The sequence below is a fragment of the Melanerpes formicivorus genome, unplaced genomic scaffold (assembly GCF_026170545.1).
Source record: "Melanerpes formicivorus ecotype bairdi unplaced genomic scaffold, bMelFor1.0.p_v2 SCAF_15, whole genome shotgun sequence".
Lineage (NCBI taxonomy): Eukaryota > Metazoa > Chordata > Aves > Piciformes > Picidae > Melanerpes > Melanerpes formicivorus.
The window spans coordinates 15,913,839-15,940,954 of record NW_027142367.1 but is presented as its reverse complement, the minus strand read 5'-3'; the positions used below and the strand labels follow the sequence as shown (position 1 = coordinate 15,940,954).

General features: G+C 47.8%; 1 protein-coding gene across 1 annotated transcript in view; it reads left to right on the top strand.

Annotated features, from left to right (window-relative positions):
- Nucleotides 1–27,116, top strand: part of RTTN (rotatin) — a 93,329-nt gene that overhangs the window by 46,967 nt on the left and 19,246 nt on the right. Inside the window, exons 29-37 of the mRNA XM_068147686.1 lie at nt 882–1,010; nt 2,486–2,593; nt 4,722–4,880; nt 7,288–7,359; nt 8,175–8,367; nt 9,911–9,993; nt 19,306–19,417; nt 20,592–20,790; nt 23,976–24,066. Of these exons, the coding sequence (XP_068003787.1) occupies nt 882–1,010; nt 2,486–2,593; nt 4,722–4,880; nt 7,288–7,359; nt 8,175–8,367; nt 9,911–9,993; nt 19,306–19,417; nt 20,592–20,790; nt 23,976–24,066 (1,146 nt within the window). The remainder of the gene's footprint in view (nt 1–881; nt 1,011–2,485; nt 2,594–4,721; nt 4,881–7,287; nt 7,360–8,174; nt 8,368–9,910; nt 9,994–19,305; nt 19,418–20,591; nt 20,791–23,975; nt 24,067–27,116) is intronic.

Below are 27,116 nucleotides of genomic sequence, written 5' to 3'. Positions count from 1 at the left end.
GCTCTTTTTGGTACCCAGTGATAGGACAAGGAACGACAGGTACAGGCTGGGACACAGGAGGCTCCACCTCAACATGAGGAGACACTTCTTTGGTGTGAGGGTGCTGGGGGCCTGGAGCAGGCTGTCCAGAAAGGTTGTGGAGTCTCTTTCTCTGGAGACTTTCCAAACCCACTTGTCTGTGGTCCTGAATGGCCTGCCCTAGGTGATGCTGCTTTGCCATAGAGGTTGGACTGGATGATTTCTAGAGATCCCTTCCAACCCTTAACATTCTGTGATTCAATGAAACATGGATGGGTTTAAATTGCCATGCTTTGAGGGGAAAAATATATCTCGAAGTGTAAGTTTTAAGATTCTTCTTTGTTAGAAAAATCTTTTTGGGTATGTTCTGTTGAATGCAGCATGCCTTTCAAATGCATGGTTTGATATTTGGTCAGAGACAGTTCATTTTGCGTTACGATCCAGTGACCTTTATTCTCCTTCTCTGGAGACTTTCCAAACCCGCCTGGATGTATTCTTGTGTCACCTGCCCTGGGTGATCCTGCTTTGGCAGGGGGGTTGGACTGGGTGATCTGTAGAGGTCCCTTCCAACTCCTAACATTCTGTGATTTTCATGACTTTTGTTCATTAGAATTTGATACAGAAACCTCTTCTGTTTCTTCTGATTCAAGTCACTGAAACCACTGAGCTTCAGTGGTTTAACCATAGGGAAAACCATCTCCTGAGTGAATGATTCAGATGAATTTTAAGAATTGCTTTATTTCTAAAACTCTACTGTCTTTTCATCAATTTAAATCATGCTTTCATTTTGAGTAGGACACTTTGTGCTCTCCCTGTATGCTGCATACAGCAAAGCCACCACGACCTTGTACCCCCCCTTTTAGGTGATCTCATCTTTTTATGTTGAATGGGGAGGAAACGCGATGTCCTTCATGGGGAAAGGGGTCACCAAGAGCACAGTCCTCTGCTTGCTTCACTTGTCCCATGAAATGATGGCTCAAGCCAAGGATATGGTGAGTTCCTTGTTGAAGTTCATGAGGCTAGCTTGGGCCCACCTCTCAAATCTCTTCCTAGTCCCTCTGGATGAATCCCTTCCCTCCAGCCTGTCAACCAGACCACACTATTTGGTGCCATCCATTTAATTGGTCTTGCTAGGCTGAATTGTGTTTTGTATTTCATTTTGAATGTTGATGGTCTTCCTCCCCCAGATCCAAAGAGTGTAAAGCATTGTGCTTTTTGTTATCAGTTTTGGGTGTACTGAGGGGATCCGTGCAAAATCCGCTGCCCTAAATGAAACATCAGTCAGAAATGGATTGAAATTGAAGGAGAATAGGTTTAGATTGGATCTTAGGAAGAAATTCTTCACTACCAGGGTGGCAAGACTCTGGAATGGATGGTCCAGAGAAGTTGCAGATGTTTCCTCCCTGCAGATGTTCAAGGCCAGGTTGGATAGGGCCTTGAGCAAGCTGGTCTAGCTGAGACACATCCCTGCCCATGGCAGGGAGGTTGGATTAGATGATCTTCAAGGTCTCTTCCAGCCTAATCCATTCCATGATTCTGTGACATACAGGACTGAGATGGTCAGAAGACACAGAGACATACAACTTCAGCTATCATGAGCTGAAGGCAGTGTTTGTGCAGTGGTTAACCAGAGCATTTTGCAGGGATGCAGAATTTTTTAACCTGAATTAAATAAAGCTGATTTGCAAAGTGAAGTTTGATTCCATGTGATCTGTAGCAGAGTGCTCATGTGGTAGTCTGCAGGAGTTTATTTAATCACCTGATGGGTGCATGAAGAAAAAGAATACAGCAGGATCTAAGAAATAATTGCATGTTTTAACCTGGTAGTTTTCTGCACATTTAAAATGTGAGAGAAAGATAATGTTAAGGACAAATGAAACCAAAATATGTAAGGAGTGCATTTGGAATGGAACAAATGATTCCAGTCTTTCAAGTCAAATATTTACTCTTTCTTTAGCTCTCCTGTCCTAATTCTATGAAGAAGGAGATATGAGTAGAATCTGATTCAGTAGCTTAAGTCAGCAGGGTAAATGTGTGTTTACAGAGTCAGAATCAAAATATTTTTGCTGAAAAAAGGGACTTTTTACAAGGGCTTTGTGGTGACAGGATGAGAGGGAGTGGGTTGAAGCTTGAGGAGTGCAGATTTAGACTGGAGATTGGGAAGAAATTCTTGACAGTGAGGGTGGGGAGAGATTGGAAGAGGTTGCCCAGGGAGGTGGATGTCACCTTCCTGGAGGCATTCAAGGCCACGTTGGATGAGGCCTTGAGCAACCTGAGCTAGTGGAGGTGTCTCAGCCCATGGCAGGGTGGTTGCAGCTAGATGATGTTTTAGGTCCTTTCCAGCCTAAACTGTTCTGTGAGTCCATGAAATATTCGTACTGTGTGCATTTGAAGTGTTCCAGTGTATAACTGGTGTCAAAACAGTTGTAAAATAATTGTATTCATTTATTTTCTGTTTTCTACTCAGGACTGGATATCTCTTTGGTCTTTGCCTTATGATACCAGTGAAGAACAAGCATCTTCTCAGCTAGGTCTGGCGTGGCTGGTTCCTTTGTGGGTAGATAGAGACCCTGAGGTTAGTTGATGCAATGTTGAGTTGAAGTCTTCTTTTGACCCTGAAGTATTTGCAAAATTTGGGTTTCATTAATTTATTTCCTAATGAAACTATTACAGTATCACAGTATCACAGTATAACTAAGGTTGGAAAGGACCTCGAGGATCATCGAGTCCAACCTATCAACACAGACCCCATGACTAGGCCATGGCACCAAGTGCCACGTCCAATCCCCTCTTGAACGCCTCCAGGGACGGTGACTCCACCACCTCCCTGGGCAGCACATTCCAATGACGAATGACTCGCTCGGTGAAGAACTTCCTCCTCACCTCGAGTCTAAACCTCCCCTGGCACAGCTTGAGACTGTGTCCCCTTTTTCTGGTGCTGGTTGCCTGGGAGAAGAGACCAACACCTTCCTGGCAACAACCACCTTTCAGGTAGTTGTAGAGGGCAATGAGGTCACCCCTGAGCCTCCTCTTCTCCAGGCTAAACAATCCCAGCTCCCTCAGCCTCTCCTCATAGGGCTTGTGTTCAAGGCCTCTCCCCAGCCTTGCTGCCCTTCTCTGGACACGTTCAAGTGTTTCGATGTCCTTCTTAAACTGAGGGGCCCAGAACTGGACACAGGACTCAAGGTGCGGCCTAACCAGTGCAGAGTCCAGGGGCACAATGACTTCCCTGCTCCTGCTGGCCACACTATTCCTAATGCAGGCCAGGATGCCATTGGCCCTCTTGGCCACCTGGGCACACTGCTGGCTCATATTCAGGCGGCTGTCGATCAGCACCCCCAGGTCCCTCTCTGTTTGGGAGCTCTCCAGCCACTCCGACCCCAGCCTATAGCTCTGCATGGGATTGCCGTAGCCAAAGTGCAGCACTCGGCACTTGGACTTGTTGAATGCCATCCCATTGGACTCTGCCCATCTGTCCAGTCGGTTGAGGTCCCTCTGCAGAGCCTTTCTGTCCTCTAACTGACTAACATCTGCTCCTAACTTGGTGTCATCTGCAAACTTGCTGATGACTGACTCAACCCCCTCATCCAGATCATCAATGAAGATGTTGAAGAGGATGGGGCCCAGCACTGATCCCTGGGGGACACCACTGCTAACTATATCCTAAACAGCAGTGGCCAGAAAGTGAGGGAGACTGTTTCCATATCAACATCTAAGAAATCCTTCCCTGCATCTTCCTGTCTCCTGTGCTCTCGTTAGTCACTGAGGTTGGTGATTGATAGCCAGCTTGCATTGACATTGCTGTTACTTAGCTGCAAAGCAGAGAAATTTACAGGAACTGGATCTTCAGAGCCAATGTGATAAATGCTTTGATGCAGATCTGTTAAGTTCTGTAAGTTTGCTGAAGAGATCTATTTTAGAGTGCTAAAGGGGGAAGGATATTGCAGGCTGTCTCATGGTTCATTCTTATTAAAAGATCTGTTTTATTAATTGTCATTTTTATGTACACATAGTTGTGATTCTGAGTACAGGGCCAGAGAATTATAGGAAAAGAGGTTTTCATGTACAGCACTTGCTGCAGGGGCTGGGAGAGTGCATCAGGAGAACTCTCCTCACTTCATGTGGGGTGATTGTCCACCTGTACCCAGCACTGGTGAGGCCACACCTTCAGTATTGGGTTCAGTTTTGGACCCCTCACACCACATTGAAGGGCTGGACCGTGTCCAGAGAGGGGCAGCAAAACTGGTGAAGGGTCTGGAGAACAGGGCTGGTGAGGAGCTGGGGTTGTTCAGCCTGGAGAAGAGGAAGTTGAGGGGAGACCTCAGTGCTCTCTACAGCTCCCGTAAAGGAGGTTGGGGCCAGGTGAGGGGCTGGTCTCTTTTCCCTAGTAACAAGTGATAGGATGAGAGGAAATGGCCTAAAGTTGCACCAGGGGAGGTTTAGCTTGGGCATTAGAAAAAACTTCTTCACTGAAAGGGTTCTCAAACAGGCTCCCAGGGAGGTGGTTGAATCCCCATCCATGGAGGTGTTTCAAAGACACAGAAATATGGTGCTGAGGCTCATGGTTTAGCCTCAGAGTTGGTAGAGAATGGTTGGAGTGGGTGATCTTACAAATCCTTTCCAACCAAAATCATTTTGTGATTCTGTGTGTTGCTGGTTGTTGTAAGGAATAATCCCTTGGTGTTGTGTTTGTGTGTTACTAGGTGAGATTCACAGCACTTGGAATAGGATCAGCTCTTACATCCCTTGAAACAGGATGCCTTGCTTTAGCAGAAAGCTGCCAGAACATCTCAGGGGGGCTGTGGGGCACGGTGATAAACATCCTACTGGACCAGGCTGAATGTAGCATGGTACGCAGGGAGGTGAGTTTCTTGTGTCCTTCTGCTGTCATGGTTGCTTTCATGTGATTTTTATTGCATGCTGTTTTATTTTATCTTACCTTCAGTTTATTCTGTATATCTCTTCTCTGACACTGCACAATACTTTCTGCTTTGTGAGTTAAATGCTGCCTGATTAAAAGTTTAGCTGCTTCTTTAGAATTGCACAAGAAGCAACAAAAGCAGCTGGCTGGTGTAAAGGCAAAAATGAACTCATGGAATCATAGAATCATTCAGGTTGGAAAAGATCCTTGAGGTCATTAGGTCCAATCATTAACCCTGCTCTGTCAGGCTCACCACAAATGCAGAAAAGCTCCCAAGGCTTAACCCAGGCAGACAAATAGGCTGCTAAAACATAACAAAATGGCCCAGCCTGCAATGGCCATTCATAGATTGACAGATTGCATTGGGTTGGAAAGGACCCTCAAAGGGCATCTTGTCCAATTCTCCTGTGGGCAGCAGGGACACCTCCTACTAGAGCAGGCTGCCCAGGGCCACGGCAAGTCCGATCTTGATTGTCTTCAGGGATGAGGCCTCAACCACATCCCTGGGCAACCTGTTCCAGTGTTTCACCACTCTCATTGTACAGAGCTTCCTCCTGATGTCCAACCTAAATCTCCCCTGTTCCAGTGTCAAGCCATTGCCTCCCATCCTATCACTCCAAGCCCTTACAAAGAGTCTTTCCCCAGACTTCCTGTAGGTCCCCTTCAGATACTGGAGTATAGCTCTAAGGTCTCCCTAAGAGAGCCTTCTCTTCTGCAGGCTGAACTGCCTGAACTCTCTCAGCCTGTCTTTGTATGAGAGGTTCTCCAGCCCTCTGATCATCTTTGTGGCCCTCCTCTGGACCCCCTCCATCAGGTTCATGTCTCTATTGTATTGGGGGTCCCATAGCTGGACGGAATACTGGAGGTGAGGTCTTGACAAAGCAGAGCAGAGTGGCTGAATCCCATCTCTTCATCTGCTTCTTCATGTGAATGTGAGTCTCTTCTCAGCTTTGTTGCTCACTTGTGTGCATATTCCCTAGTACTATTTTAAATGTATGTGTGCAAAGTGCTCTTGGGAATGTCTGCTTCCTTCTTTTCCTTACCTTCCAAACCATTTTAATACTCCCATAAGAGTGAAATTATTGACAAAGGTTGACAGAATTCCAAATCCAGCATTTTCAGTCCACCCACAAATCCATGTGATGTCTGTGTGATGTAAATCAGAAAAACATATGTGCCATGTAGTTAGGAAAATATTTAGTATCATAGTATCACTCAGGGTTGGAAGGGACCACAAGGAGCATCTAGTTCCAACCCCCCTGCCATGGGCAGGGACACCCCACACTAGATCAGGCTGGCCAGAGCCTCGTCCAGCCTGGGCTTAAACACCTCCAGGGACAGGGCCTCGACCACCTCCCTGGACAACCCATTCCAGGGCTTCACCTCTCTCATGGTGAAGAACCTCCTCCTCACATCCAGCCTAAATCTCCCCACTTCCAGCTTCATCCCATTCCCCCTAGTCCTATCACTACCTGAGATCCTGAGAAGTCCTTCCCCAGCCTTCCTGTAGGCCCCCTTCAGATACTGGAAGGCCACAATGAGGTCACCTCGGAGCCTTCTCTTCTGCAGACTGAACAGCCCCAACTCCTTCAGTCTGTCCTCATAGGAGAGGTGCTCCAGCCCTCTGATCATCCTTGTGGCCCTTCTCTGGACACCTTCCAGCACCTCCACATCCCTCTTGTAATAGGGGCTCCAGAACTGGACACAGTACTCCAGGTGGGGTCTCACCAGAGCTGAGTAGAGGGGGAGGATCACCTCCCTCGACCTGCTGGCCACATTTGGGATGTATGTGTCTGTCCCAACGTGTCTCCTGCATCGTCCCAGGTTTTTTTGAGTAATAACACCCCAATTTTTTATAATAATGAAAAATCAAGACCTGAGGACAATGTGGTGAAGAGTCCTGAACACTGATCCAGACTTTCCTGCTGTGGGATTTTTTTTTCATTACTTGTTGCTATGCAGTTCACATTCAGCAGGATTTACAGTACTGGAATGGTGCTTAGAAGTAGTTTATATATTAAAACAAGACAAGGAAGAGATGGAATAGAAATCAAATCCATTATTTTATTAATTCATTATTCTTTATTACAATATGTAGGATTTCTATTCTGTCTCTTCCTTGCCTTTTATTTCCTTACCAGCCTCCTCTTGTGCCTTGCCCTACTGACATCTATCACAGGTGGAGTTTGAGGGATTTTCAGGTTACATCCTCCTAATTATTTTTTTCCCCCCAACATGAATATGAAATCCCTGAAGCAGTGGAATATGTAGACTGTGCTTTTCAATCTGCTAGGGTTTTTTGAAGTGTGGTGGCTAGATGGCAATCTTAATGCTTTCATTTCTTTCAGGCTGCTTTTATTCTGCAAAATCTCCTTGTGATTCCATTTCCTCCAGAAGACAGCAAAGATGGTCTGTGGCAAGTGAGTGACTGCTGCACTGGTGACAAAGGTCACAGTGCTACAGAGAGGTGTTATTAAGCATACAATGGGTTGGTTTGGAAGGGACCTCCAAAGGGCATCTAGTCCAACCCCCCTGCACTCAGCAGGGACATCCTCCACTAGATCATGTTGCCCAGAGCCTTGTCCAGCCTGACCTTGAATATCTCCAGGGATGTGGCCTCAACTCTCTCCATGGGCAACCTTTTCCAGTATTCCACTGCCCTCCTGGTGCTGAACTTGTTCCTCACATCCAATCTCTGCTCTTCTCTCATTTCAAACCATTTCCCCTCGTCCTGTCCCTGCAGGCCTTTGGGAACATCCCTCTGCAGCCTTCTTGTAGCCCCTTTCAGCTACTGGCAGGATGCTCTAAGGTTTTGCTGGGGCCTTCTCTTCTCCAGGCTGAACAGCCCCAGCTCCCTCAGCCTGGCCCTGTAAGGGAGGTGCTCCAGCCCTCTGACCATCCTCGTGGCCCTCCTCAGGAACCACTCCAGCAGTTCAATGTCCCTCTTATTCTGGGGGCACCAGAACTGCACACAGTGCTCCAGGTGGGGTCTCAGCAGAGCAGAGGGGTAGAATCCCCTCCCTGTCCTCCTGCTCTCACTGCTTCCAATGCAGCCCAGCACCTGGCTTAAGTTGAGTTTTTCATCGTCTGACCTCTTCAAGCACAGTGTTATCTCCTGCTTTCTGCAATAGATCAAGTTAGTGGTGAGAGACATTGCTCCTCTTTTAGTTTGACTGTTTATTGAATGTTAAAGCTTCATTTCAAGAATTTCTGTTTGTGAATTTCCTGTCTGCAGGGTCCCTGTGTCCATGATGAAGAAACTGGCCTCTCTCAGACAGGCAAACCTGCACTTAAGGCCCTTTTGTACCACTACCACTTCTATGAACACGTGAATCAGATGGTGAAACACTGCTACCTAGGGTGTTACATGTTTGACTGGAATTCTTCCAAGGAAGACAACTACCTCATAGAAAAAGGTGCTGTAACTGGTAAGTGATATTAATGTAACCTCCTAGTGGTATAAACCTGGTTAAATAACTTCTGGTGTGAGTAACTTGCCATAGAATAGAATAGAATAGAATAGAATAGAATAGAATAGACCAGACCAGGTTGGAAGAGACCTGCAAGATCATTGCGTCCAACCTATCATCCAACACCACCTAATCAACTAACCCATGCAACCAAGCACCCTGTCAAGTCTCCTCCTGAACACCTCCAGTGATGGCGATTCCACCACCTCCCTGGGCAGCCCATTCCAGTGGGCAATCACTCTCTCTGTGTAAAACTTCCTCCTGACCTCCAGCCTGAACTTCCCCTGGCGCAGCCTGAGACTGTGTCCTCTTGTTCTGGTGCTGGCTGCCTGGGAGAAGAGACCAACCTCTGCCTGTCTACAACCCTCCTTCAGGTAGTTGTAAACAGCAATAAGGTCACCCCTGAGTCTTCTCTTCTCCAGGCTAAGCAGCCCCAGCTCCCTCAGCCTCTCCTCATAGGGCTTGTGTTCCAAGCCCCTCACCAACTTTGTTGCCCTTCTCTGGACTCGTTCCAGCAAGTCAACCTCCTTCCTAAACTGAGGGGCCCAGAACTGGACACAGGACTTGAGGTGTGGCCAAAAGGAATATATAAACTAGGAACATAAATAGGGAACTGCTTGAAAGAGTCCAACACAGAGCTACAAAGGTGCTGAAGGCAGTGGAACATCTCCCGAAGGGAGCTGGGGCTCCTTAGCTTGGAGCAGAGGAGCCTGAGGGGTGACCTGATTGCTGTTGATAAAGATGTGCAGGGCAGTGTTGGGAGGACAGAGCCAGGCTCTGCTCAGTGATGTCCAATGATAGGATGAGAGGTACTGGGGGCAAGCTGGAGCAGAGGAGGTTCCATGGGAATAGAAGGGAAAACTTTGTCTCTGTGAGGGTGAGAGAGCCCCGGAGCAGGCTGCCCAGAGAGGTTGTGGAGTCTCCTTCTCTGGAGGCATTCAAAACCCACCTGGATGTGTTCCTCTGTGACCTGCTCTGGGTGATGCTGCTCTGGCAGAGGGGCTGGACTGGAAGATCCTTGGAGGGCCCTTCCAACCCCTCCCAGTCTGTGATTCTGTGCAATTCAAAGTGTTGCGAAGAGGAGGACATCTGTTAATTATGTCTGTGCTGGGAGCCCCCAGGACCATCAATACTTGTGTACATTTAAAAGAAAGCTAAATTTGCACTGTTTTTAACCACTGAAGGCTCCATAGCTGCCTTTTGAGCTAAGTGAGGCTCTTCCCAGAGTATTTTATGTTTTGCTGGAATTTATGTTTTACATGAGTCTGTTTGTTCAAGGGATTTGCTGGATAAGAATTCATAGGTAACAGGGGGTGAAAATTTACACTCTGAGATCTTCAGAAGGATAAATGAATTTGGCTACTTTAGTGTTTCACTGAAACAGTCCTCTTGGTATGCTTTCTGCTGGTCTTACAGAAATGAAAAAGAGAATGGATGTTTTTGGGGGGGGGTTGTTGGGGTTTTTGTTCAATTTTTAATTGTATTCATTATTTTCCTACAGATTTGGATGATTCTCTTAATCTTTGGAAGGCTCCATTGAGTCAGAGCCAATCTTCACATTCTCAGTCAACAGCTGAAACTATGGTAACTTGGAGAGTAATCTCTTTATTTTAAATATAAAATTGTTCATTAAATGCTTTGGAAAAAGGGACCTGGGGGTACTGGTTGACAGCTGGCTGAACATGAGCCAGCAGTGCACCCAGGTGGCCAAGAAAGCCAATGGCATCCTGGCCTGCATTAGGAATAGTGTGGCCAGCAGGAGCAGGGAAGTCATTGTGCCCCTGTACTCTGCTTTGGTTAGGCCACACCTTGAGTCCTGTGTCCAGTTCTGGGCCCCTCAGTTTAAGAAGGACATCGAAACACTTGAACGTGTCCAGAGAAGGGCAACAAGGCTGGGGAGAGGCCTTGAGCACAAGCCCTATGAGGAGAGGCTGAGGGAGGTGGGATTGTTCAGCCTGGAGAAGAGGAGGCTCAGGGGAGACCTTATTGTTCTCTACAACTGCCTGAAAGGAGGTTGTAGCCAGGTTGGGGTTGGTCTCTTCTTCCAGGCAACCAGCACCATAACAAGAGGACACAGTCTCAAGCTGTGCCAGGGGAAGTTTAGGCTGGAGGTGAGGAGAAAGTCCTTCCCAGAAAGAGTAATTGGCCATTGGAATGTGCTGCCCAGGGAGGTGATGGAGTCACCATCCCTGGAGGTGTTCAAAAAAGGATTGGATGTGGCACTTGGAGCCATGGTTTTGTTGTCAGGTGGTGTTAGGTGATAGGTTGGACTTGATGATCTCTGAGGTCTTTTCCAACCTTGTTGGTTCTGTGATTTATCCCTCTTGTCCTTACAGGCTGATCTTATATTTACACCAGACAGCTATAGAATTGGATCAATCAGAACCACACAAGGGCACTGGGTTAAAATTATCTTCTGTGTCATAACAATCTCTGAATTCTCAAAATGCTTTCAGAAAAGATAAAAGTAGCACAAATGTTTGCCAGACCCAAAAGCAGACATGAAAAATAAAAGGCAGGTGGCCGCTTGGAAGTTTGTTTCTGGCTCGGATGATGACTGCAATGAAAGGCTGCAAACATCTGTTGTCTGTCATGATGGGAAATGGAAAGGAGGAGAAATTGAAACACAGTCTTCCAGTTCCAGAGGAGATTTGCAAAATCAGATCAGGCTGTGGAGGAAGCTTTTGAATGTTAATTCATTAGTTACCTGATAAAAAGATACCTGTTCAAGGACTGCAGGAGAACTCCAAGGCAGCTGTGATGGGCTGCACTGAAAGCCAGTTTTGTAATTGTGTATTTTCTTCAACACTGTGTTATTTATGCTTAAGCATCTAATGCAGCGTGGAAGTCACAGCTCAGCAGCAGAGTCCTGCTTCTGGGAGGGAATAACCTGGCACCAGTACGAACTGGGGGGGTGTCCTGCTGCAGAACAGCTCCATGGAGTAAGACCTTGGAGTCCCAGTGGACAGTAAGTTCTCCATGGGACAGCAATGTGCCCTTGTGGCCAAGAGGGCCAATGGGATCCTGGGGTGCATCAAGAAATGTGTGGCCAGCAAGTCTAGGGAGGTTCTCCTGCCCCTCTGCTCTGCCTTGCTCAGACCACATCTGCAATACTGTGTCCAGTTTTGGGGTGCCTAGTTCAAGAGAAACAAAGATCTGCTGGATAGAGGGATAATGAAGGGACTGCAACATCTCTGCTATGAAGAACGACTGAGAGCCCTGGGGCTGTTCAGTCTGGAGAAGAGAAGGCTGAGAGGGGATCTGATCAATGTCCCTAAATATCTGAGGGGTGGGTGTCAAGATGAAGGTACCAGGCTCTTTTCAGTGATACTCAGTGACGAGGGGCAATAGATTTAACCTCTAAGGTCCCTTTGCTCCTAAGCCATTCTACGATTTGCAGTTTATTCCTGTATAAATTTTGTGTTCCTGCTATTTGGCTCGAAGCTTTCCATTTCGATATATGAGGATTAAAAATACACCTGGAAGTGTTCAAGACCAGGCTGTATGAGGCCTTGAGCAACCTGAAGGTGTTCCTGCCCATGGCAAGGCGTTGGAGCTGGATGATCTTGAAGGTCCCTCCCAAGCCAAACCATTCAATGGATCTATGAACGAAGTCATTACCAAAAGGTTGTAGAAATTGTCTCTTGATTTTCTGCGTTGGTGGTAGCAGGACACTGCAGCTGTTCCAAGCCCACTAGATGGCATGATGGAGCCATCAGAGATGGAAAGGACTCTGCAGCACCTACTGAAGGGGAAAAACATTTTCCTTGTGCAGGGACAGATTTGCTGACAACAAGCACAAATAATTGAGACTTATCAGCTATTAAAGCAAGTAGAATTATTTATATCAGAAGCTCTTCGCTGATATTAAAGTAACTATTGTATTTTCTTTAAAACCCCACAACCAGCTCTTCTGAATAAGTCCATATCCATTCATTTCATGAATGTCATTCTGAGAAGGCTGAAATTGCTTTTATTTTTCTTCAGCAAGCCACATCCTGGAGATCTTTGCAGAAGCATAACTGATGTCTTTTTACTAAATCAGTGCTGAGCCCCGTCCTCTTTAACATCTTCATTGATGATCTGGGTGAGGGGGTCGAGTCAGTCATCAGCAAGTTTGCAGATGACACCAAGTGAGGAGCAGATGTTAGTCAGTTAGAGGGTAGAAAGGATCTGCAGAGGGACCTTGACTGACTGGACAGATGGGCAGAGTCCAATGGGATGGCATTCAACAAGTCCAAGTGCCGAGTGCTGCACTTTGGCTACGGCAACCCCATGCAGAGCTACAGGCTAGGGTCGGAGTGGCTGGAGAGCTCCCAAACAGAGAGGGACCTGGGGGTGCTGATCGACAGCCGCCTGAATATGAGCCTGCAGTGTGCCCAGGTGGCCAAGAGGGCCAATGGCATCCTGGCCTGCATTAGGAATAGTGTGGCCAGCAGGAGCAGGGAGGGCATAGTGCCCCTGGACACTGCTTTGGTTAGGCCGCACCTTGAGTCCTGTGTCCAGTTCTGGGCCTCTGAGTTTAAGAAGGACATCGAAACACTTGAACGTGTCCAGAGAAGGGCAACAAGGCTGGGGAGAGGCCTTGAACACAAGCCCTATGAGGAGAGGCTGAGGGAGCTGGGATTGTTTAGCCTGGAGAAGAGGAGGCTCAGGGGAGACCTCATTGCCCTCTACAACTACCTGAAAGGTGGTTGTAGCCAGGAAGGGGTTGGTCTCTTCTCCCAGGCAACCAGCAGCAGAACAAGGGGACACAGTCTCAAGCTGTGCCAGGGGAAGTTTAGGCTGGAGGTGAGGAGGAAGTTCTTCACCGAGCGAGTCATTCGTCATTGGAATGTGCTGCCCAGGGAGGTGGTGGAGTCATCGACCCTGGAGGCATTCAAGAGGAGATTGGACGTGGCACTTGGTGCCATGGTCTAGTCATGGGGTCTGTGTTGATAGGTTGGACTCGATGATCCTCGAGGTCTCTTCCAACCTTAGTTATGCTGTGATACTGTGATACTGTGAAATTGTGTGAATCCTTTTCTACAAAGAGAAAAGGTCTGATGGGTTTTTGGTTTATATTTTACACATTTCCTAAAAGTTGTGACAAAACCAAACAATCAGTTTTCTGGTTTCAGGTTTCACATACTTGAAATTGAGCTTTCTGCTGTCATAGGCTGATTTGACACAGGGTTACTCTGCTCTTGTAAGATCCCACCTTGAATACTGCCTCCAGTTCTGCTGTCCCCAGCAGAAGAAGGTCAGAGCTGCTGGAGCGAGTCTAGGGGAGGCCACCAAGATAATCCAAGGGCTGGAGCAGCTCTGCTGTGAGAGTAGGCTGAGGGAGCTGGAGATATTCAGCATGGAGAAGAGAAGATTCTGGGAGGACCTTAGAGCATCATTTTAATATCTGAAGGGTACTTACAAGAAAGCTGCAGAGGGACTGTTTCCAAAGGCCTGACAGGACAATGCTTTGAAACGAGAGCAGGGCAGATTTAAATTGGATGTGAGGGACAAGTTCCGCACTGTGAGGGTGGTGAAACACTGCAACAGGCTGCCCAGGGAGGTGATTGAGGCCTCATCATGGAGCTACTCAAGGTCAGGCTTGAGAAGGCTCTGAGCAACCTGATCAGGGGGTTGGACTAGATACCTTTTGGAGGTCCCTTCCAACCCAAGCCATTCTATGATTCCATCATTATACAGAGAACAGAGTGTGTTGGGTTGTGTTTGGTGTTTGATTCTGTGATTCTGATTCTGTGTATGACTGAGAACATCAATCAGCATGGAGACATTTCTTCCACACTGATTAAATAAATACACCAGGGCTGTTCCATGCCCAGGACCATGTAGCAAAAAGAGCAGTTACTGAAAAACCTGAGCTAAAAGTGATGCAGGTTAAAGATCTGCACAGTTCTCAGCTAGCTTTAAGTCAAGGCCATTCTTTCCTATGATGCCCCCTTGCTATTTCATAGAACTGTGTGTTGTATTTTTTGGAGCCATGGTTACCAGAATGCTGTACAGTTAAGTGATTTAAACCTTTGAAAAGGGAACTGAATGGAATTAATCACTGCACACCCATTAAAGCAATGCCAGAGGGATTTTTATACCAGAGGTTAAGAAAAGACCTTTCATTCATTTTCAGCAGATAAACTGCAAAACCCTCACATTTATTCTGTCTCTATTCAGACACTTTTTGTATTCTTTTGTATTACTTCTGATTTGCAGTTGTCAGCTCCCTCCCTACACAGCTCTTCTCCCCTACCCCCAATTAAATCTTTGTCCAGAGTCTGCTGTTTCGCTGTTAAGCAACAGAAAGCTTCCTTGCTCCCAGCAAGAAGATGGTGGCAGTAGTAAGCTTCCTTGCTCCCAGCAAGAAGGTGGTGGCAGAAGTAAATATCCTTTTACTAGATAGACTGTCTCAGACCCCCAGTTCATCCTTACCAAAGGTGGTAGCTTTTCTTTCCTGGAAGGCAAAGAAGGCAGCTGCAGAGGGAGTCTTTCCAGAGGCCTGCAGTGACAGGATGAAGGGCAGTGGTTTGAAATTAGAGCAAAGCAGATTTAGATTGGATGTTAGGAACAAGTTTTCTGCACCATGATGGTGCTGCAACAGGTTGTCCAAGGATGTAGTTGAGGTTTCATAGTTTCACAGTTTCATTCAGGGTTGGAAGGGACCACAAGGATCATCCAGTTCCAAGCCCCCTGCCATGGGCAGGGACACCCCACACTAGGTCAGCCTGGCCAGAGCCTCATCCAGCCTGGCCTTAAACACCTGCAGGGACGGGGCCCCCGACCACCTCCCTGGACAACCCATTCCAGGGTCCCACCACTCTCATGGTGAAGAACCTCCTCCTCACATCTAGCCTGAATCTCCCCACCTCCAGCTTCATCCCATTCCCCCTAGTCCTATCACTACCTGAGATCCTGAGAAGTCCTTCCCCAGCCTTCCTGTAGGCCCCCTTCAGATACTGGAAGGCCACAATTAGGTCACCTCGGAGCCTTCTCTTCTGCAGACTGAACAGCCCCAACTCCTTCAGTCTGTCCTCATAGGAGAGGTGCTCCAGCCCTCTGATCATCCTTGTGGCCCTTCTCTGGATGTGTTCCAGCACCTCCACATCCCTCTTGTAATAGGGGCTCCAGAACTGGACACAGTACTCCAGATGGGGTCTCACCAGGGCTGAGTAGAGGGGGAGGATCACCTCCCTGGACCTGCTGGCCACACTTCTCCTGATGCAGCCCAGGATCTGATTGGCTTTGTGGGCTGCAAGTGCACACTGAGAGCTCATGTTGAGCTTCTTGTCCACCAGCACCCCCAAGTCTCTCTCCTCAGGGCTGCTTTCCAGCCAGTCACTGCCCAGCCTGGATTTGTGCCTGGGATTGCCTTGACCCAGATGCAGGACCCTGCACTTGCTCTTGTTGAACCTCATGAGGTTGGCTTGTGCCCACCTCTCCAGCCTGTCAAGGTCCCTCTGGATGGCCTCCCTTCCCTCCAGCATGTCTGCTGCACCACACAGCTTGGTGTCATCAGCAAACTTGCTGAGGGTGCACTCAATGCCACTGTCCATGGCACCCACAAAGATGTTGAACAAGACAGGTCCCAGGACTGATCCCTGAGGGACTCCACTTGTCACTGGCCTCCACTGGGACATGGAGCCATTGACAGCCACTCTTTGGGTGCGGCCATCAAGCCAGTTCCTTATCCATCTAGTGGTGCACCCATCAAACCCATGTGTCACCAGTTTGGAGACCAGGATGTGGTTTCATCCCTGGAAATATTCAGGATGAGACTTGACAAGGCTCTGAGCAGCCTGATCTAGTGGAGGATGCCCCTGCTGACTGCAGGGGCCTTGGACTAGATGCCATTAGAAGGTCCCTTCAAATCATTCTGTGATTCTGTGAAACAACTTCTTTGTGTTACTGTATGTTTTCTGTTAAGGCAGGAGGAAAATTCTGGGTTTAACCCATGTCCCACTGTGAAGCAATCAGCAATGAATGTTCATCAGTGCAGGAAGCTGGTATTTTTTCTAGCCACATAGAACTTTCATTGTATTGGGTTTTGTTTGGGTTGTTTTTTTATTTGCTGTTGGGTTTTTTGTTAGCATTTCTAAGACTTTATTTTTATTTCTTTGCCCTAAGTGTTTAGACAGTTGTAGAAGATGGAGAAAGAGTTGTTCTGTGATGCAGAAGATATTCATTAGTACATGAAAGTTTGTATAAATTCATAATAATATCTTTAAGATGTCTCTCAGCACGTCAGTAATTCCTTTTAGGGCTTTACTTGTTGCAGAAGCACCATATAGGTATAGGGATAGAATGGTCTGGGTTGGAAAGCACCTTAAAGGTCATCTACTTCCAACCCCCCTGTCATGGGCAGGGACACCTTCCACTAGCCCAGGTTGCTTAAGGCTTCATCCAGTCTAGCCTTAAATGTCTCCAAGGAGGGGACATCCACAGCCTCCCTGGGCAACCTGTTGCAGTGTCTCACCACCCTCACTCTCAAGAATTTCTTCCTCGTCTCTAGTCTCAATCTGCCCTTAAGTTTCAATGAGATTTAACACATCCAAGTGCCGGGTTCTGCACATTGGCCACAACAACCCCATGCAGAGCTACAGGCTGGGGTCAGAGTGGCTGGAGAGCAGTCAGGCAGAGAGGGACCTGGGGGTGCTGGTTGATGGTAGGCTGAACATGAGCCTGCAGTGTGGCCAGGCAGCCAGGAGGGCCAATGGCATCCTGGCCTGCATCAGGAACAGTGTGGCCAGCAGGAGCAGGGAGGTCATTCTGCCCCTGTACACTGCACTGGTTAGGCCACACCTCGAGTCCTGTGTCCAGTTCTGGGCCCCTCAGTTTAGGAAGGAGGTTGACTTGCTGGAACGAGTCCAGAGAAGGGCAATGAAGTTGGTGAGGGGCTTGGAACACAAGCCCTATGAGGAGAGGCTGAGGGAGCTGGGGTTGCTTAGCCTGGAGAAGAGGAGACTCAGGGGTGACCTTATTGCTCTCTACAACTACCTGAAGGGGGGTTGTAAACAGGCAGAGGTTGGTCTCTTCTCCCAGGCAGCCAGTTCCAGAACAAGAGGACACAGTCTCAGGCTGCGCCAGGGGAAGTTCAGGCTGGAGGTCAGGAGGAAGTTTTACACAGAGAGAGTGATTGCCCACTGGAATGGGCTGCCCGGGGAGGTGGTGGAATCGCCATCACTGGAGGTGTTCAGGAGGAGACTTGACAGGGTGCTTGGTTGCATGGGTTAGTTGATTAGGTGGTGTTGGATGATAGGTTGGACATGATGATCTTGAAGTTCTCTTCCAACTTGGTTTATTCTATTCTATTCCCTCATTGTTTCTTTACAGGAGAGATGTTCAAGTCCCTTGATCATCAATTAATCAATTAATTATTGATCATATGACCAATAGTGTAAAGTGTCATGGCTAGTGTGACAGTAAAATTGTCATTTGTCTTGTAAGTATCTCACATCTTCACCATGAATACCGGTAAGGATCAGGGCTAAGAGAAGTAACCAGAAGTGGGAAGGCTCTGGAAGTTCTCCTTTGGTTGATGACTGATGCTCTTGTTATATTTTTATCTGAGTGTGTCCTGGTACAAATGGACAAGTGCTGATGTTCTCAGTGGAGCAAATGGTCCATGAAAAATTTGAGTTTAAATGCCACAGCAATGGCTTTCTGTCTTAGTCCAAATGTAGATTGAGTCAATTATATGGATGAATAAGAAGGATGAAGAGGAGGAATTTCCAGTAACATGGGCATTGATCAGGTTTTAACAGGGGTGTTTCAGGTTGTCATACTTCAGATCTTTGCAGCTGAGAAGCCAGCCATGCCCTGGGCTGCGTCAAAAACACTGTGATCAGCAGGATGAGGGAGGGGATTCTGCCCCTCTGCTCTGCTCTTGTGAGACCTCACCTGGAACACTGTGTCCAGTTCTGGTGCCTCCTGCACATGAGTGGCATGGAACTGCTGGAGTAGATCCAAAGGAGGCCATGAAGATGATCAGAGGGCTGGAGCACCTCTCCTGTGGGGACAGGCTGAGAGAGCTGGTGATATTCAGCCTGGAGAAGAGAAGGCTGCTGGGAAACCAAAGAGCAGCCTTCCAATACCTGAAGGTGGCTGCAAGAAAGCCAGGAAGGGACTTCTTACAAGGGCTTGTGGTGATAGGATGAGAGGGAATGGATTGAAGCTTGAGAAGGGCAGATTTAGACTGGAGATTAGGAAGAAATTCTTGACAGTGAGGGTGGTGAGACACTGGACCAGGCAGCCCAGGAAGGTTGTGGATGCACCCTGCCTGTAGGTCTTGAAGTCCAGGCTGGATGAGGCCTTGAGCAACTTGGTCTGGTGAAAGGTGTCCCTGCTCATGGCAAGGGCAGATTGAGACTGGAGATGAGAAAGAAATTCATGACAGTGAGGGTGGGGAGACACTGGAACAGGTAGTCCAGGGAGGCTGTGGATGCCTCTTCCCTGGAGATGTTCAAGGCCAGGTTGGATGAGGCCTTGAGCAACCTGGGCTAGTGGAAGGTGTCCCTGCCCATAGAAGCAGGTTGGAACTAGATGATCTTTAAGGTCCCTTCCAACCCAAACCCTTATATTGCTGAACCTATATAGTTCTTTTGCAACACATAAAACCCTAAAAGGAATTACTGCTGTGCTGAGAGACATCTTAAATATATTATTCTGAATTTCTACATACTCTATGACCTTTCAATAGTTTTACTTATTGGATGCTTATACACCATATATAGATATAAACATAGATACACAAATCTGAGCAAAATGTGATTCAGTTCATTTTGACCTGTAGTTTTCACATCAGTGTTGGCTTTATGGGTCTGGTGATTTTGGTGGTTGCTCCCCCCCAGTCCCTCAAGCAAAATACAAAAGCTACAAATGGCTTTTTCCCTTTCCATGCCTTTCCAGATCCGGTCTGCATCACCACCTCTAGGCAGTGTTTGTGACCTGCAGACAGCAGTCCCCATGAATTCAACCAGTTTTATTCCTGACACTGGAGCTGACCGGCTCATGGCACAAGGTAAGTCCTTGATGATTCACAGACTGCACTGGGCTGGAAGGGACCCTCAAAAGGTATGTTGTCCAGCCCACCTGCAGGCAGGAGGGACGCCAGCAACTAGATCAGGCTGCCCAGAGCCACATCAAGTCTGATCTTGAATGTCTCCAGGGACAGGGCCTCAACCACATCCCTGACAAATCTGTTCCAGTGTTTCACCACTCTCATTGTGCAGAACTTTCTCCTAACGTCCAGCCTAAATCTATCCTGCTCCAGTTTCAAACCCTTGCTCCTTGTCTTGTCACCACAAGCCCTTCTGAACTGTCCCTCCCCAGCCTTCCTCTAGGTCCCCTTCAGATATTTGGAATAAACCTTTATTTAGAATAAACCAAACCAGGTTGGAAGAGACCTTCAAAATCACCACGTCCAACCCATCAACCAATCCAACCCACCCAAACAACTAACCCATGGCACCAAGCACCCCATCAAGTCTCCTCCTGAACACCACCAGTGATGGTGACTCCACCACCTCCCTGGGCAGCCCATTCCAATGGGCAATCACTCTCTCTGTATAGAACTTCTTCCTAACATCCAACCTGAACCTTCCCTGGTGCAGCCTGAGACTGTGTCCTCTTGTTCTGGTTCTTGTTCTGGAAATGATGGTCTGAGGTCTCCTGGAATCTTCTCTTCTCCAGGCCGAACAGCCCCAATTCTTTCAGCCTGTCTTCATAGGAGAGGTGTTGCAGCCCTCTGATCATCTTGGTGGACCTTCTCTCAGCCCACTTCAGCAGTTCACATAATTCTCTTTATCTGCAGGAAGCTAAAATCAGTATGTAAAAAAAGAACTGAAATATTTATCCATATCTAAAAGGCTGAATGCAGAGAGAGATATCCCCAAATACAAAATATCCTACTCTGTAAGGAAATAAGTGCAAATTTATGTTTCCAAATGTGCTGTTCAACTATTCTTAGTGCATTGTAGGTGGAACAGTTTCTTTCAGAACTATTTTAAACCCCACTTTTTCTTGCATCTGATTCCTTGGTTGGTGTTTTGTTTGCTTTCCTCTAGCAGCTGTTTGAAATGCAGAGGGAACTCAGATATGTTATGAAAAAGAAAAAGCAATCTGTTTCCTCTAACTGCTGGGGTTAATCTTTGGTGTTTTGGACTTTTTCTTTCCTTTTATTGACCACATTCTAGGTCAAAGCAATACAACCACAACAGAGTCTCCAAGTCGAGATGACTTCCCCATGTCTGCTGCTCCATCCAAACACTGTGCTGTGGTCACACCTGCCCTTTTGTCAGCTGTTTGCAGCCTTCTGCACAATCTGCTGCTTGTCACACCAGAAGATACTGGAATTGCTCTCCAACAGGCACATTTGCTAACAGCTCTCAGCAGGTACAGGATCAATAACTGCTGGACTACAAACAAGGTGGTAGCAGTAGAGGGGAAAAGTTTGAGATGAGATTCACCACTGTTTGTTACCAAAACTGGTAAATATATTGATCACTGCTTGCTCCTGAAGAGTGCAAACAGGCCTTTTAAAAAACATACAAGCAAAGCAAGAAAATAAATTGGATCCTATTTTACTTCTTATGGAAAAGGCCAGCAGGGCCAAGGGGAGGGGATTCTGTCCCTTCACTCTGCTCTGCTGAGACCCCACCTCAAATACAGCCTCTAGTTCTGGTGTCCCTGGCATAAGAAGGACACGGGCCTGTTGGAGTGAGTACAGAGGAGGCCACAAAGATGATCCAAAGGCTGGGATACTTCTGCTGTGAGGATAGGCTAAGGGAACTGGGAGAAGAGAATATTCTTCTTGGAGAAGAGATGATTCTGGGGTGACCTTAGAGCTGCTTTCCAATAGCTAAAGGGATCCTACAGGGAGGCTGGAGAAGGATTTTTCATAAGGGTGTCTAGAATAAACTTTAGAATAGAATAAACCAAACCAGGTTGGAAGAGACCTTCAAGATCATCACGTCCAACCCATCAACCAATCCAACCCACCCAAACAGCTAACCTATGGCACCAAGCACCCCAGCAAGTCTCCTCCTGAACACGTCCAATGGTGGCGACTCCACCACCTCCCCGGGCAGCCCATTCCAATGGGCAATCACTCTTTCTGTATAGAACTTCTTCCTGACCTCCAGCCTGAACCTCCCCTGGCGCAGCCTGAGACTGTGTCCTCTTGTTCTGGTACTGGCTGCCTGGGTGAAGAGACCATCATCCGCCTGTCTACAGCCTCCCTTCAGGTAGTTGTAGAGAGCAATAATGTCACCCCTGAGTCTCCTCTTCTCCAGGCTAAGCAGCCCCAGCTCCCTCAGCCTCTCCTCACAGGGCTTGTGTTCCAAGCCCCTCACCAACTTTGTTGCCCTTCTCTGGACTCGTTCCAGCAAGTCAACCTCCTTCCTAAACTGAGGGGCCCAGAACTGGACACAGGACTTGAGGTGTGGCCTAACCAGTGCAGTGTACAAGGGCAGAATGACCTCCCTGCTCCTGCTGGCCACACTCTTCCTGATGCAGGCCAGGATGCCAGTGGCCCTCTTGGCTGCCTGGGCACACTGCAGGCTCATGTTCAGCCTACCATCAACCAGCACCCCCAGGTTCCTCTCTGCCTGGCTGCTCTCCAGCCACTCTGACCCTAGCCTGTAGCTCTGCATGGGGTTGTTGTGGCCAATGTGCAGAACCCGGCACTTGGATGTGTTCAATCTCCTGCCGTTGGACTCTGCCCATCTGTTCAGCCTGTTGAGGTCTCTCTGCAGAGCCTCTCCACCCTCCAGCAGATCAACTCCTGCCCCCAGCTTGGTGTCATCAGCAAATTTACTGATGATGGACTCAATGCCCTCATCCAGATCATCAATAAAGATGTTAAAGAGGACAGGGCCCAGCACTGATCCCTGGGGGACACCACTAGTGACTGGCTGCCAGCTGGCTGTGGCACCATTCACCACCACTCTCTGGGCTCAGCCATCCAGCCAGTTCCTAACCCATCGCAGTGTGCTCCCGTCCAAGCCACGGGCTGACAGCTTGGCCAGGAGTTTGCTATGGGGGACGGTGTCTAAGGCCTTGCTGAAGTCCAGGTAGACCACTTCCACAGGCCTCCCCACATCCACCAGACGGGTCACCTGATCATAGAATGTAGAGACAGTACATGGGGGAATGGTTTGAAGCTGAGGGAGAACTGGGTTAGACTGGAGCTGAGGAAGAAGTTCTTGTGTAGGAGGGTGGTGAGACTCCGAAATAGGCTGCCCAGGGAGGTTGTGGATGCCTCCTCCCTGGGGAAGTTCAAGGCCAGGCTGGATGAGGCTTTGAACAACCTGGGCTAGCTGAGAGGTGTTCCTGCCCATGTTAGAGAGGTTTGAGTAGATCTCTAAGGTCCCCTCCAGCCTAAGCCATTCTTTGATGTTGGTGATTCCATTTGTGGTGCCTTTCTTCCACAGCACTGCTGTGTCCCTCTGGGTTTTGGCAGATGGCTGTTTAACCATCCTTTTGGGATGGATAAGTCTTAATTACAGTGTGTGATATAGTCAGATGTTGAGAACTTCAAATCACTGCAGTTCCTTCTGTGATTTCTTCCTTGCATTGTATGCAGTATCTTGAGGATGAGCTAAGGGCAGGCAGACTGAATGAGTAAATACTGCTTGCCAGGTTTGGGAGAGAATAGGATGAGAGAAGAGAAGAGAAACACAACAACAGAGTCTAAAGAAGGAGCCACTTCTAAATAGTCCCCAGATTATATCCCATGTTTCCATTTCCTATGTAACAAATCCTTTCATCATTAGAAAGTGTTTGGAAGTCCTGAAGTGAAGCTTGAAAATGAGTTCAGATTTTTCAAGAGCTTTTGTATTGCTCCTCATGCTGCAATTAATTAACAGAAAATCTCAACCCCTCATTGGAATACTGTTGATGTCATTACAGAGATGTTTGTTCTGCTCCAGGAAAGGAAATAAGCAGTCAAATACAAACAAACCACTTCTATCAGTGCAGGAACAGCCACTGGAATTCTTCTTGGTCTGGCTGGTTTGAAACAACTTTCTGCTGCTAAAGTTCTCCTTGCACCAGATTTGTACTGCTGAACCTCACAGGAGACTGAGAGCCCTGGGGCTGTTTAGTCTGGAGAGGTGAAGGCTGAGAGGGGATCTGATCAGTGTCTCTAAATATCTGAGGGGTGGATGTCAGGATGAAGGTGCCAGGCTCTTTGTGGTGGTGCCCAGTGATAGGATAAGGAACAGCAGCTACAAGCTGGAACCCAAGAACTTCTACTTCAGTACAAGGAGAAACTTCCTTCATGTGAGGGTGCTGGAGGCCTGGAGCAGGCTGCCCAGAGAGGTTTTGGAGTCTCCTCTGGAGACTTTACAAACCCAGCTGGCTGTGTTCCTGTGTGACCTGCCCTGGGTGACCCAGTTGGAGTGGATTGGATGTTCTCTAGAGGTCCCTTTCAACCCCAAACATTCTATGATTTGAAGACAGTACTTCCTAGTTTATTTTCACTCTGTTTATTTACACTGTTCTCTTCTGTGGAATGCTAATGTAGTGGAGTATTTAATTATTTAAGGATATTTCTAACCAACTTTATTTTACTTTAGTCTTGTAAGTGCTAACATGGTCGAGAGATGCATCTTGGAACTGAAAGCTCCATTGGGTCGTCCATGTCATACAGAAGATGTGAAAGCTCAGGTGAGAGGGACATTTGTTACTTCTTATTTTTTTGTCTTAATTATTAAATTAAAAATGTCTACAACATGTATTTTTGTTAAGACAGCTCAGATATATTGCTACAGGGTACTCTCATGTGAGTGTCTCTGCTTTTGACAAAGTTTAAGAGAAAATCAACCACACTGTATTCAACACAGAACCATTAACTGTATCACAGTGTCACAGTATAACTAAGGTTGGAAAGGCCCTTGAAGATCATTGAGTCCAACCTATCAACACAGACCCCATGACTAGACCATGGCACCAAGTGCCACGTCCAATCCCCTCTTGAACGCCTCCAGGGACGGTGACTCCACCACCTCCCTGGGCAGCACATTCCAATGACGAATGACTCGCTCGGTGAAGAACTTCCTCCTCACCTCGAGTCTAAACCTCCCCTGGCACAGCTTGAGACTGTGTCCCCTTGTTCTGGTGCTGGTTGCCTGGGAGAAGAGACCAACCCCCTTGTGGCTACAACCACCTTTCAGGTAGTTGTAGAGGGCAATGAGGTCTCCCCTGAGCCTCCTCTTCTCCAGGCTAAACAATCCCAGCTCCCTCAGCCTCTCCTCACAGGGCTTGTGCTCAAGGCCTCTCCCCAGCCTTGTTGCCCTTCTCTGGACACGTTCAAGTGTTTCGATGTCCTCTTAACCTGAGGGGCCCAGAACTGGACACAGGACTCAAGGTGTGGCCTAACCAAAGCAGAGTACAGGGGCACAGTGACTTCCCTGCTCCTGCTGGCCACACTATTCCTAATGCAGGCCAGGATGCCATTGGCCCTCTTGGCCACCTGGGCACACTGCTGGCTCATATTCAGGTGGCTGTCGATCAGCACCCCCAGGTCCCTCTCTGTTTGGGAGCTCTTCAGCCACTCCGACCCCACCCTCTGAACGTTGCCTAGAGCCATCCAGCAGTGTCCCAGTTGTGTTTTAAAAGTACAGAAATCATGTCAGAGACTTTTTTTGGACATTTTGGGGCATTCACAGTGAGGGTGGTGAGACACTGGAACAGGTTGCCCAGGGAGGCTGTGGATGTTCCCTCCCTGGAGGTGTTCAAAGCCAGGCTGGATGCGGTTTGAGCAACCTGGGCTAGGGGAAGGGGATTGGAACTGGATGATCTTTAAGGTCTCTTCCAACCCAAACCATTCTGTAAATCTGTGAATTTCTTTGTACGTTGAAGTCTGAACTAGACACATTTACTGACACATTTCCTGTTTATTTTCTTGCAGACACTTGCAGAGTTCTCAATCAGTTTGATATATGCCAAGTATAAAGGGTTACTGCCAGTGAAATTGCTTTGGTATCAAATTTAACTCTGGTCATCTCTTTGTGCTCATGGCACAGCACCATGTAAAAACTTTGGTGCTCTCCACTGAGATTCACAGAGATTCACATTATGTTGGAAAGGGCTCTCAAAGGTCATCTTGTCCAACCCCCTAGCACTGAGCACCTTCAACTAGATCAGGCTGCCCCTGTCCACAACAATTCTGATCTTGAACCACATCCCTAAGCAACCTGTTCCACTATTTCACCATCTCATTGTGCAGAGCTTCCTCCTGATGTCCAACCTACTTTGGAGGTATTTACTTTGAAGCAAGACCCCTAGGTTATTAAGAAAATGTGATTCTGCAGAAGTCTTGTGAACAGACACGCTGGAGGGAAGGGAGGCCATCCAGAGGGACCTTGACAGGCTGGAGAGGTGGGCACAAGCCAACCTCATGAGGTTCAATAAGAGCAAGTGCAGGGTCCTGCGTCTGGTCGAGGCAATCCCAGGCACAAATCCAGGCTGGGCAGGGACTGGCTGGAAAGCAGCCCTGAGGAGAGGGACTTGGGGGTGCTGGTGGACAAAAAGCGCAACATGAGCTCTCAATGTGCACTTGCAGCCTGCAAAGCCAATCAGATCCTGGGCTGCATCAGGAGAAGTGTGGCCAGCAGGTCAAAGGAGGTGATCCTCCCCCTCTACTCAGCTCTGGTGAGACCCCACCAGGAGTACTGTGTCCAGTTCTGGAGCCCCTATTACAAGAGGGATGTGGAGGTGCTGGAAGGTGCCCAGAGAAGGGCCATGAGGATGATCAGAGGGCTGGAGCACCTCTCCTATGAGGACAGACTGAAGGAGTTGGAGCTGTTCAGTCTGCAGAAGAGAAGGCTCCCAGGTGACCTAATTGTGGCCTTCCAGTATCTGAAGGGGGCTACAGGAAGGCTGGGGAAGGACTTCTCAGGATCTCAGGTAGTGATAGGACTAGGGGGAATGGAATGAAGCTGGAGGTGGGGAGATTCAGGCTGGATGTGAGGAGGAGGTTCTTCACCATGAGAGTGGTGAAACCCTGGAATGGGTTGTCCTGGAGGTGTTTAAGCCCAGGCTGGATGAGGCTCTGAGCAGCCTGATCTAGTGTGGGGTGTCCCTGCCCATGGCAGGGGGATTGGAACTAGATGATCCTTGTGGTCCCTTCCAACCCTGAATGAAACTATGATACTATGAATAATTGTATAAATATGTAAGAAATACATTTTTTCCCCTCAAGTATCAGGTTTCAGGAATTAAATATAGCTTTGAAATTAGAGAAGGGGAAATTTAGAGTGGCTGTTAGGAAAACATCCTGCACCACGATGGTGCTGGAACACTGCAACAGGTTACCCAGGGAGGTAGCTGAAACCTCATCCCTGGAGAGATATTCAAGGTCAGGCTTGACAGGGCTTTGAGCAGCCTGATCTAGTGGAGGATGTCCCTGCTGACTGCAGGGGGGTTTAGACTAGACAACCTTTGGATGTCCCTTCCAACCCAAACCATTCCATGATTCTGTACATTCATCAACATTAATGACCACTGAAATGTTTGTCCTTTGTGAGCTTCCCAAGAAGCTGTGCATATAATGAGAGGCAAGACTTCCACACAGGAAGCTTTACTCCTTTGTCACTAGAAAACTGATTTCACAGATGTGTTTCCAGTGTAGGAATTGTTTCATATTCCACAATAAAAATGAGGAGAAGAAGTTTTGATTTATCTTCTATTATTTCTTTCAAGTGCTGGACATGAAT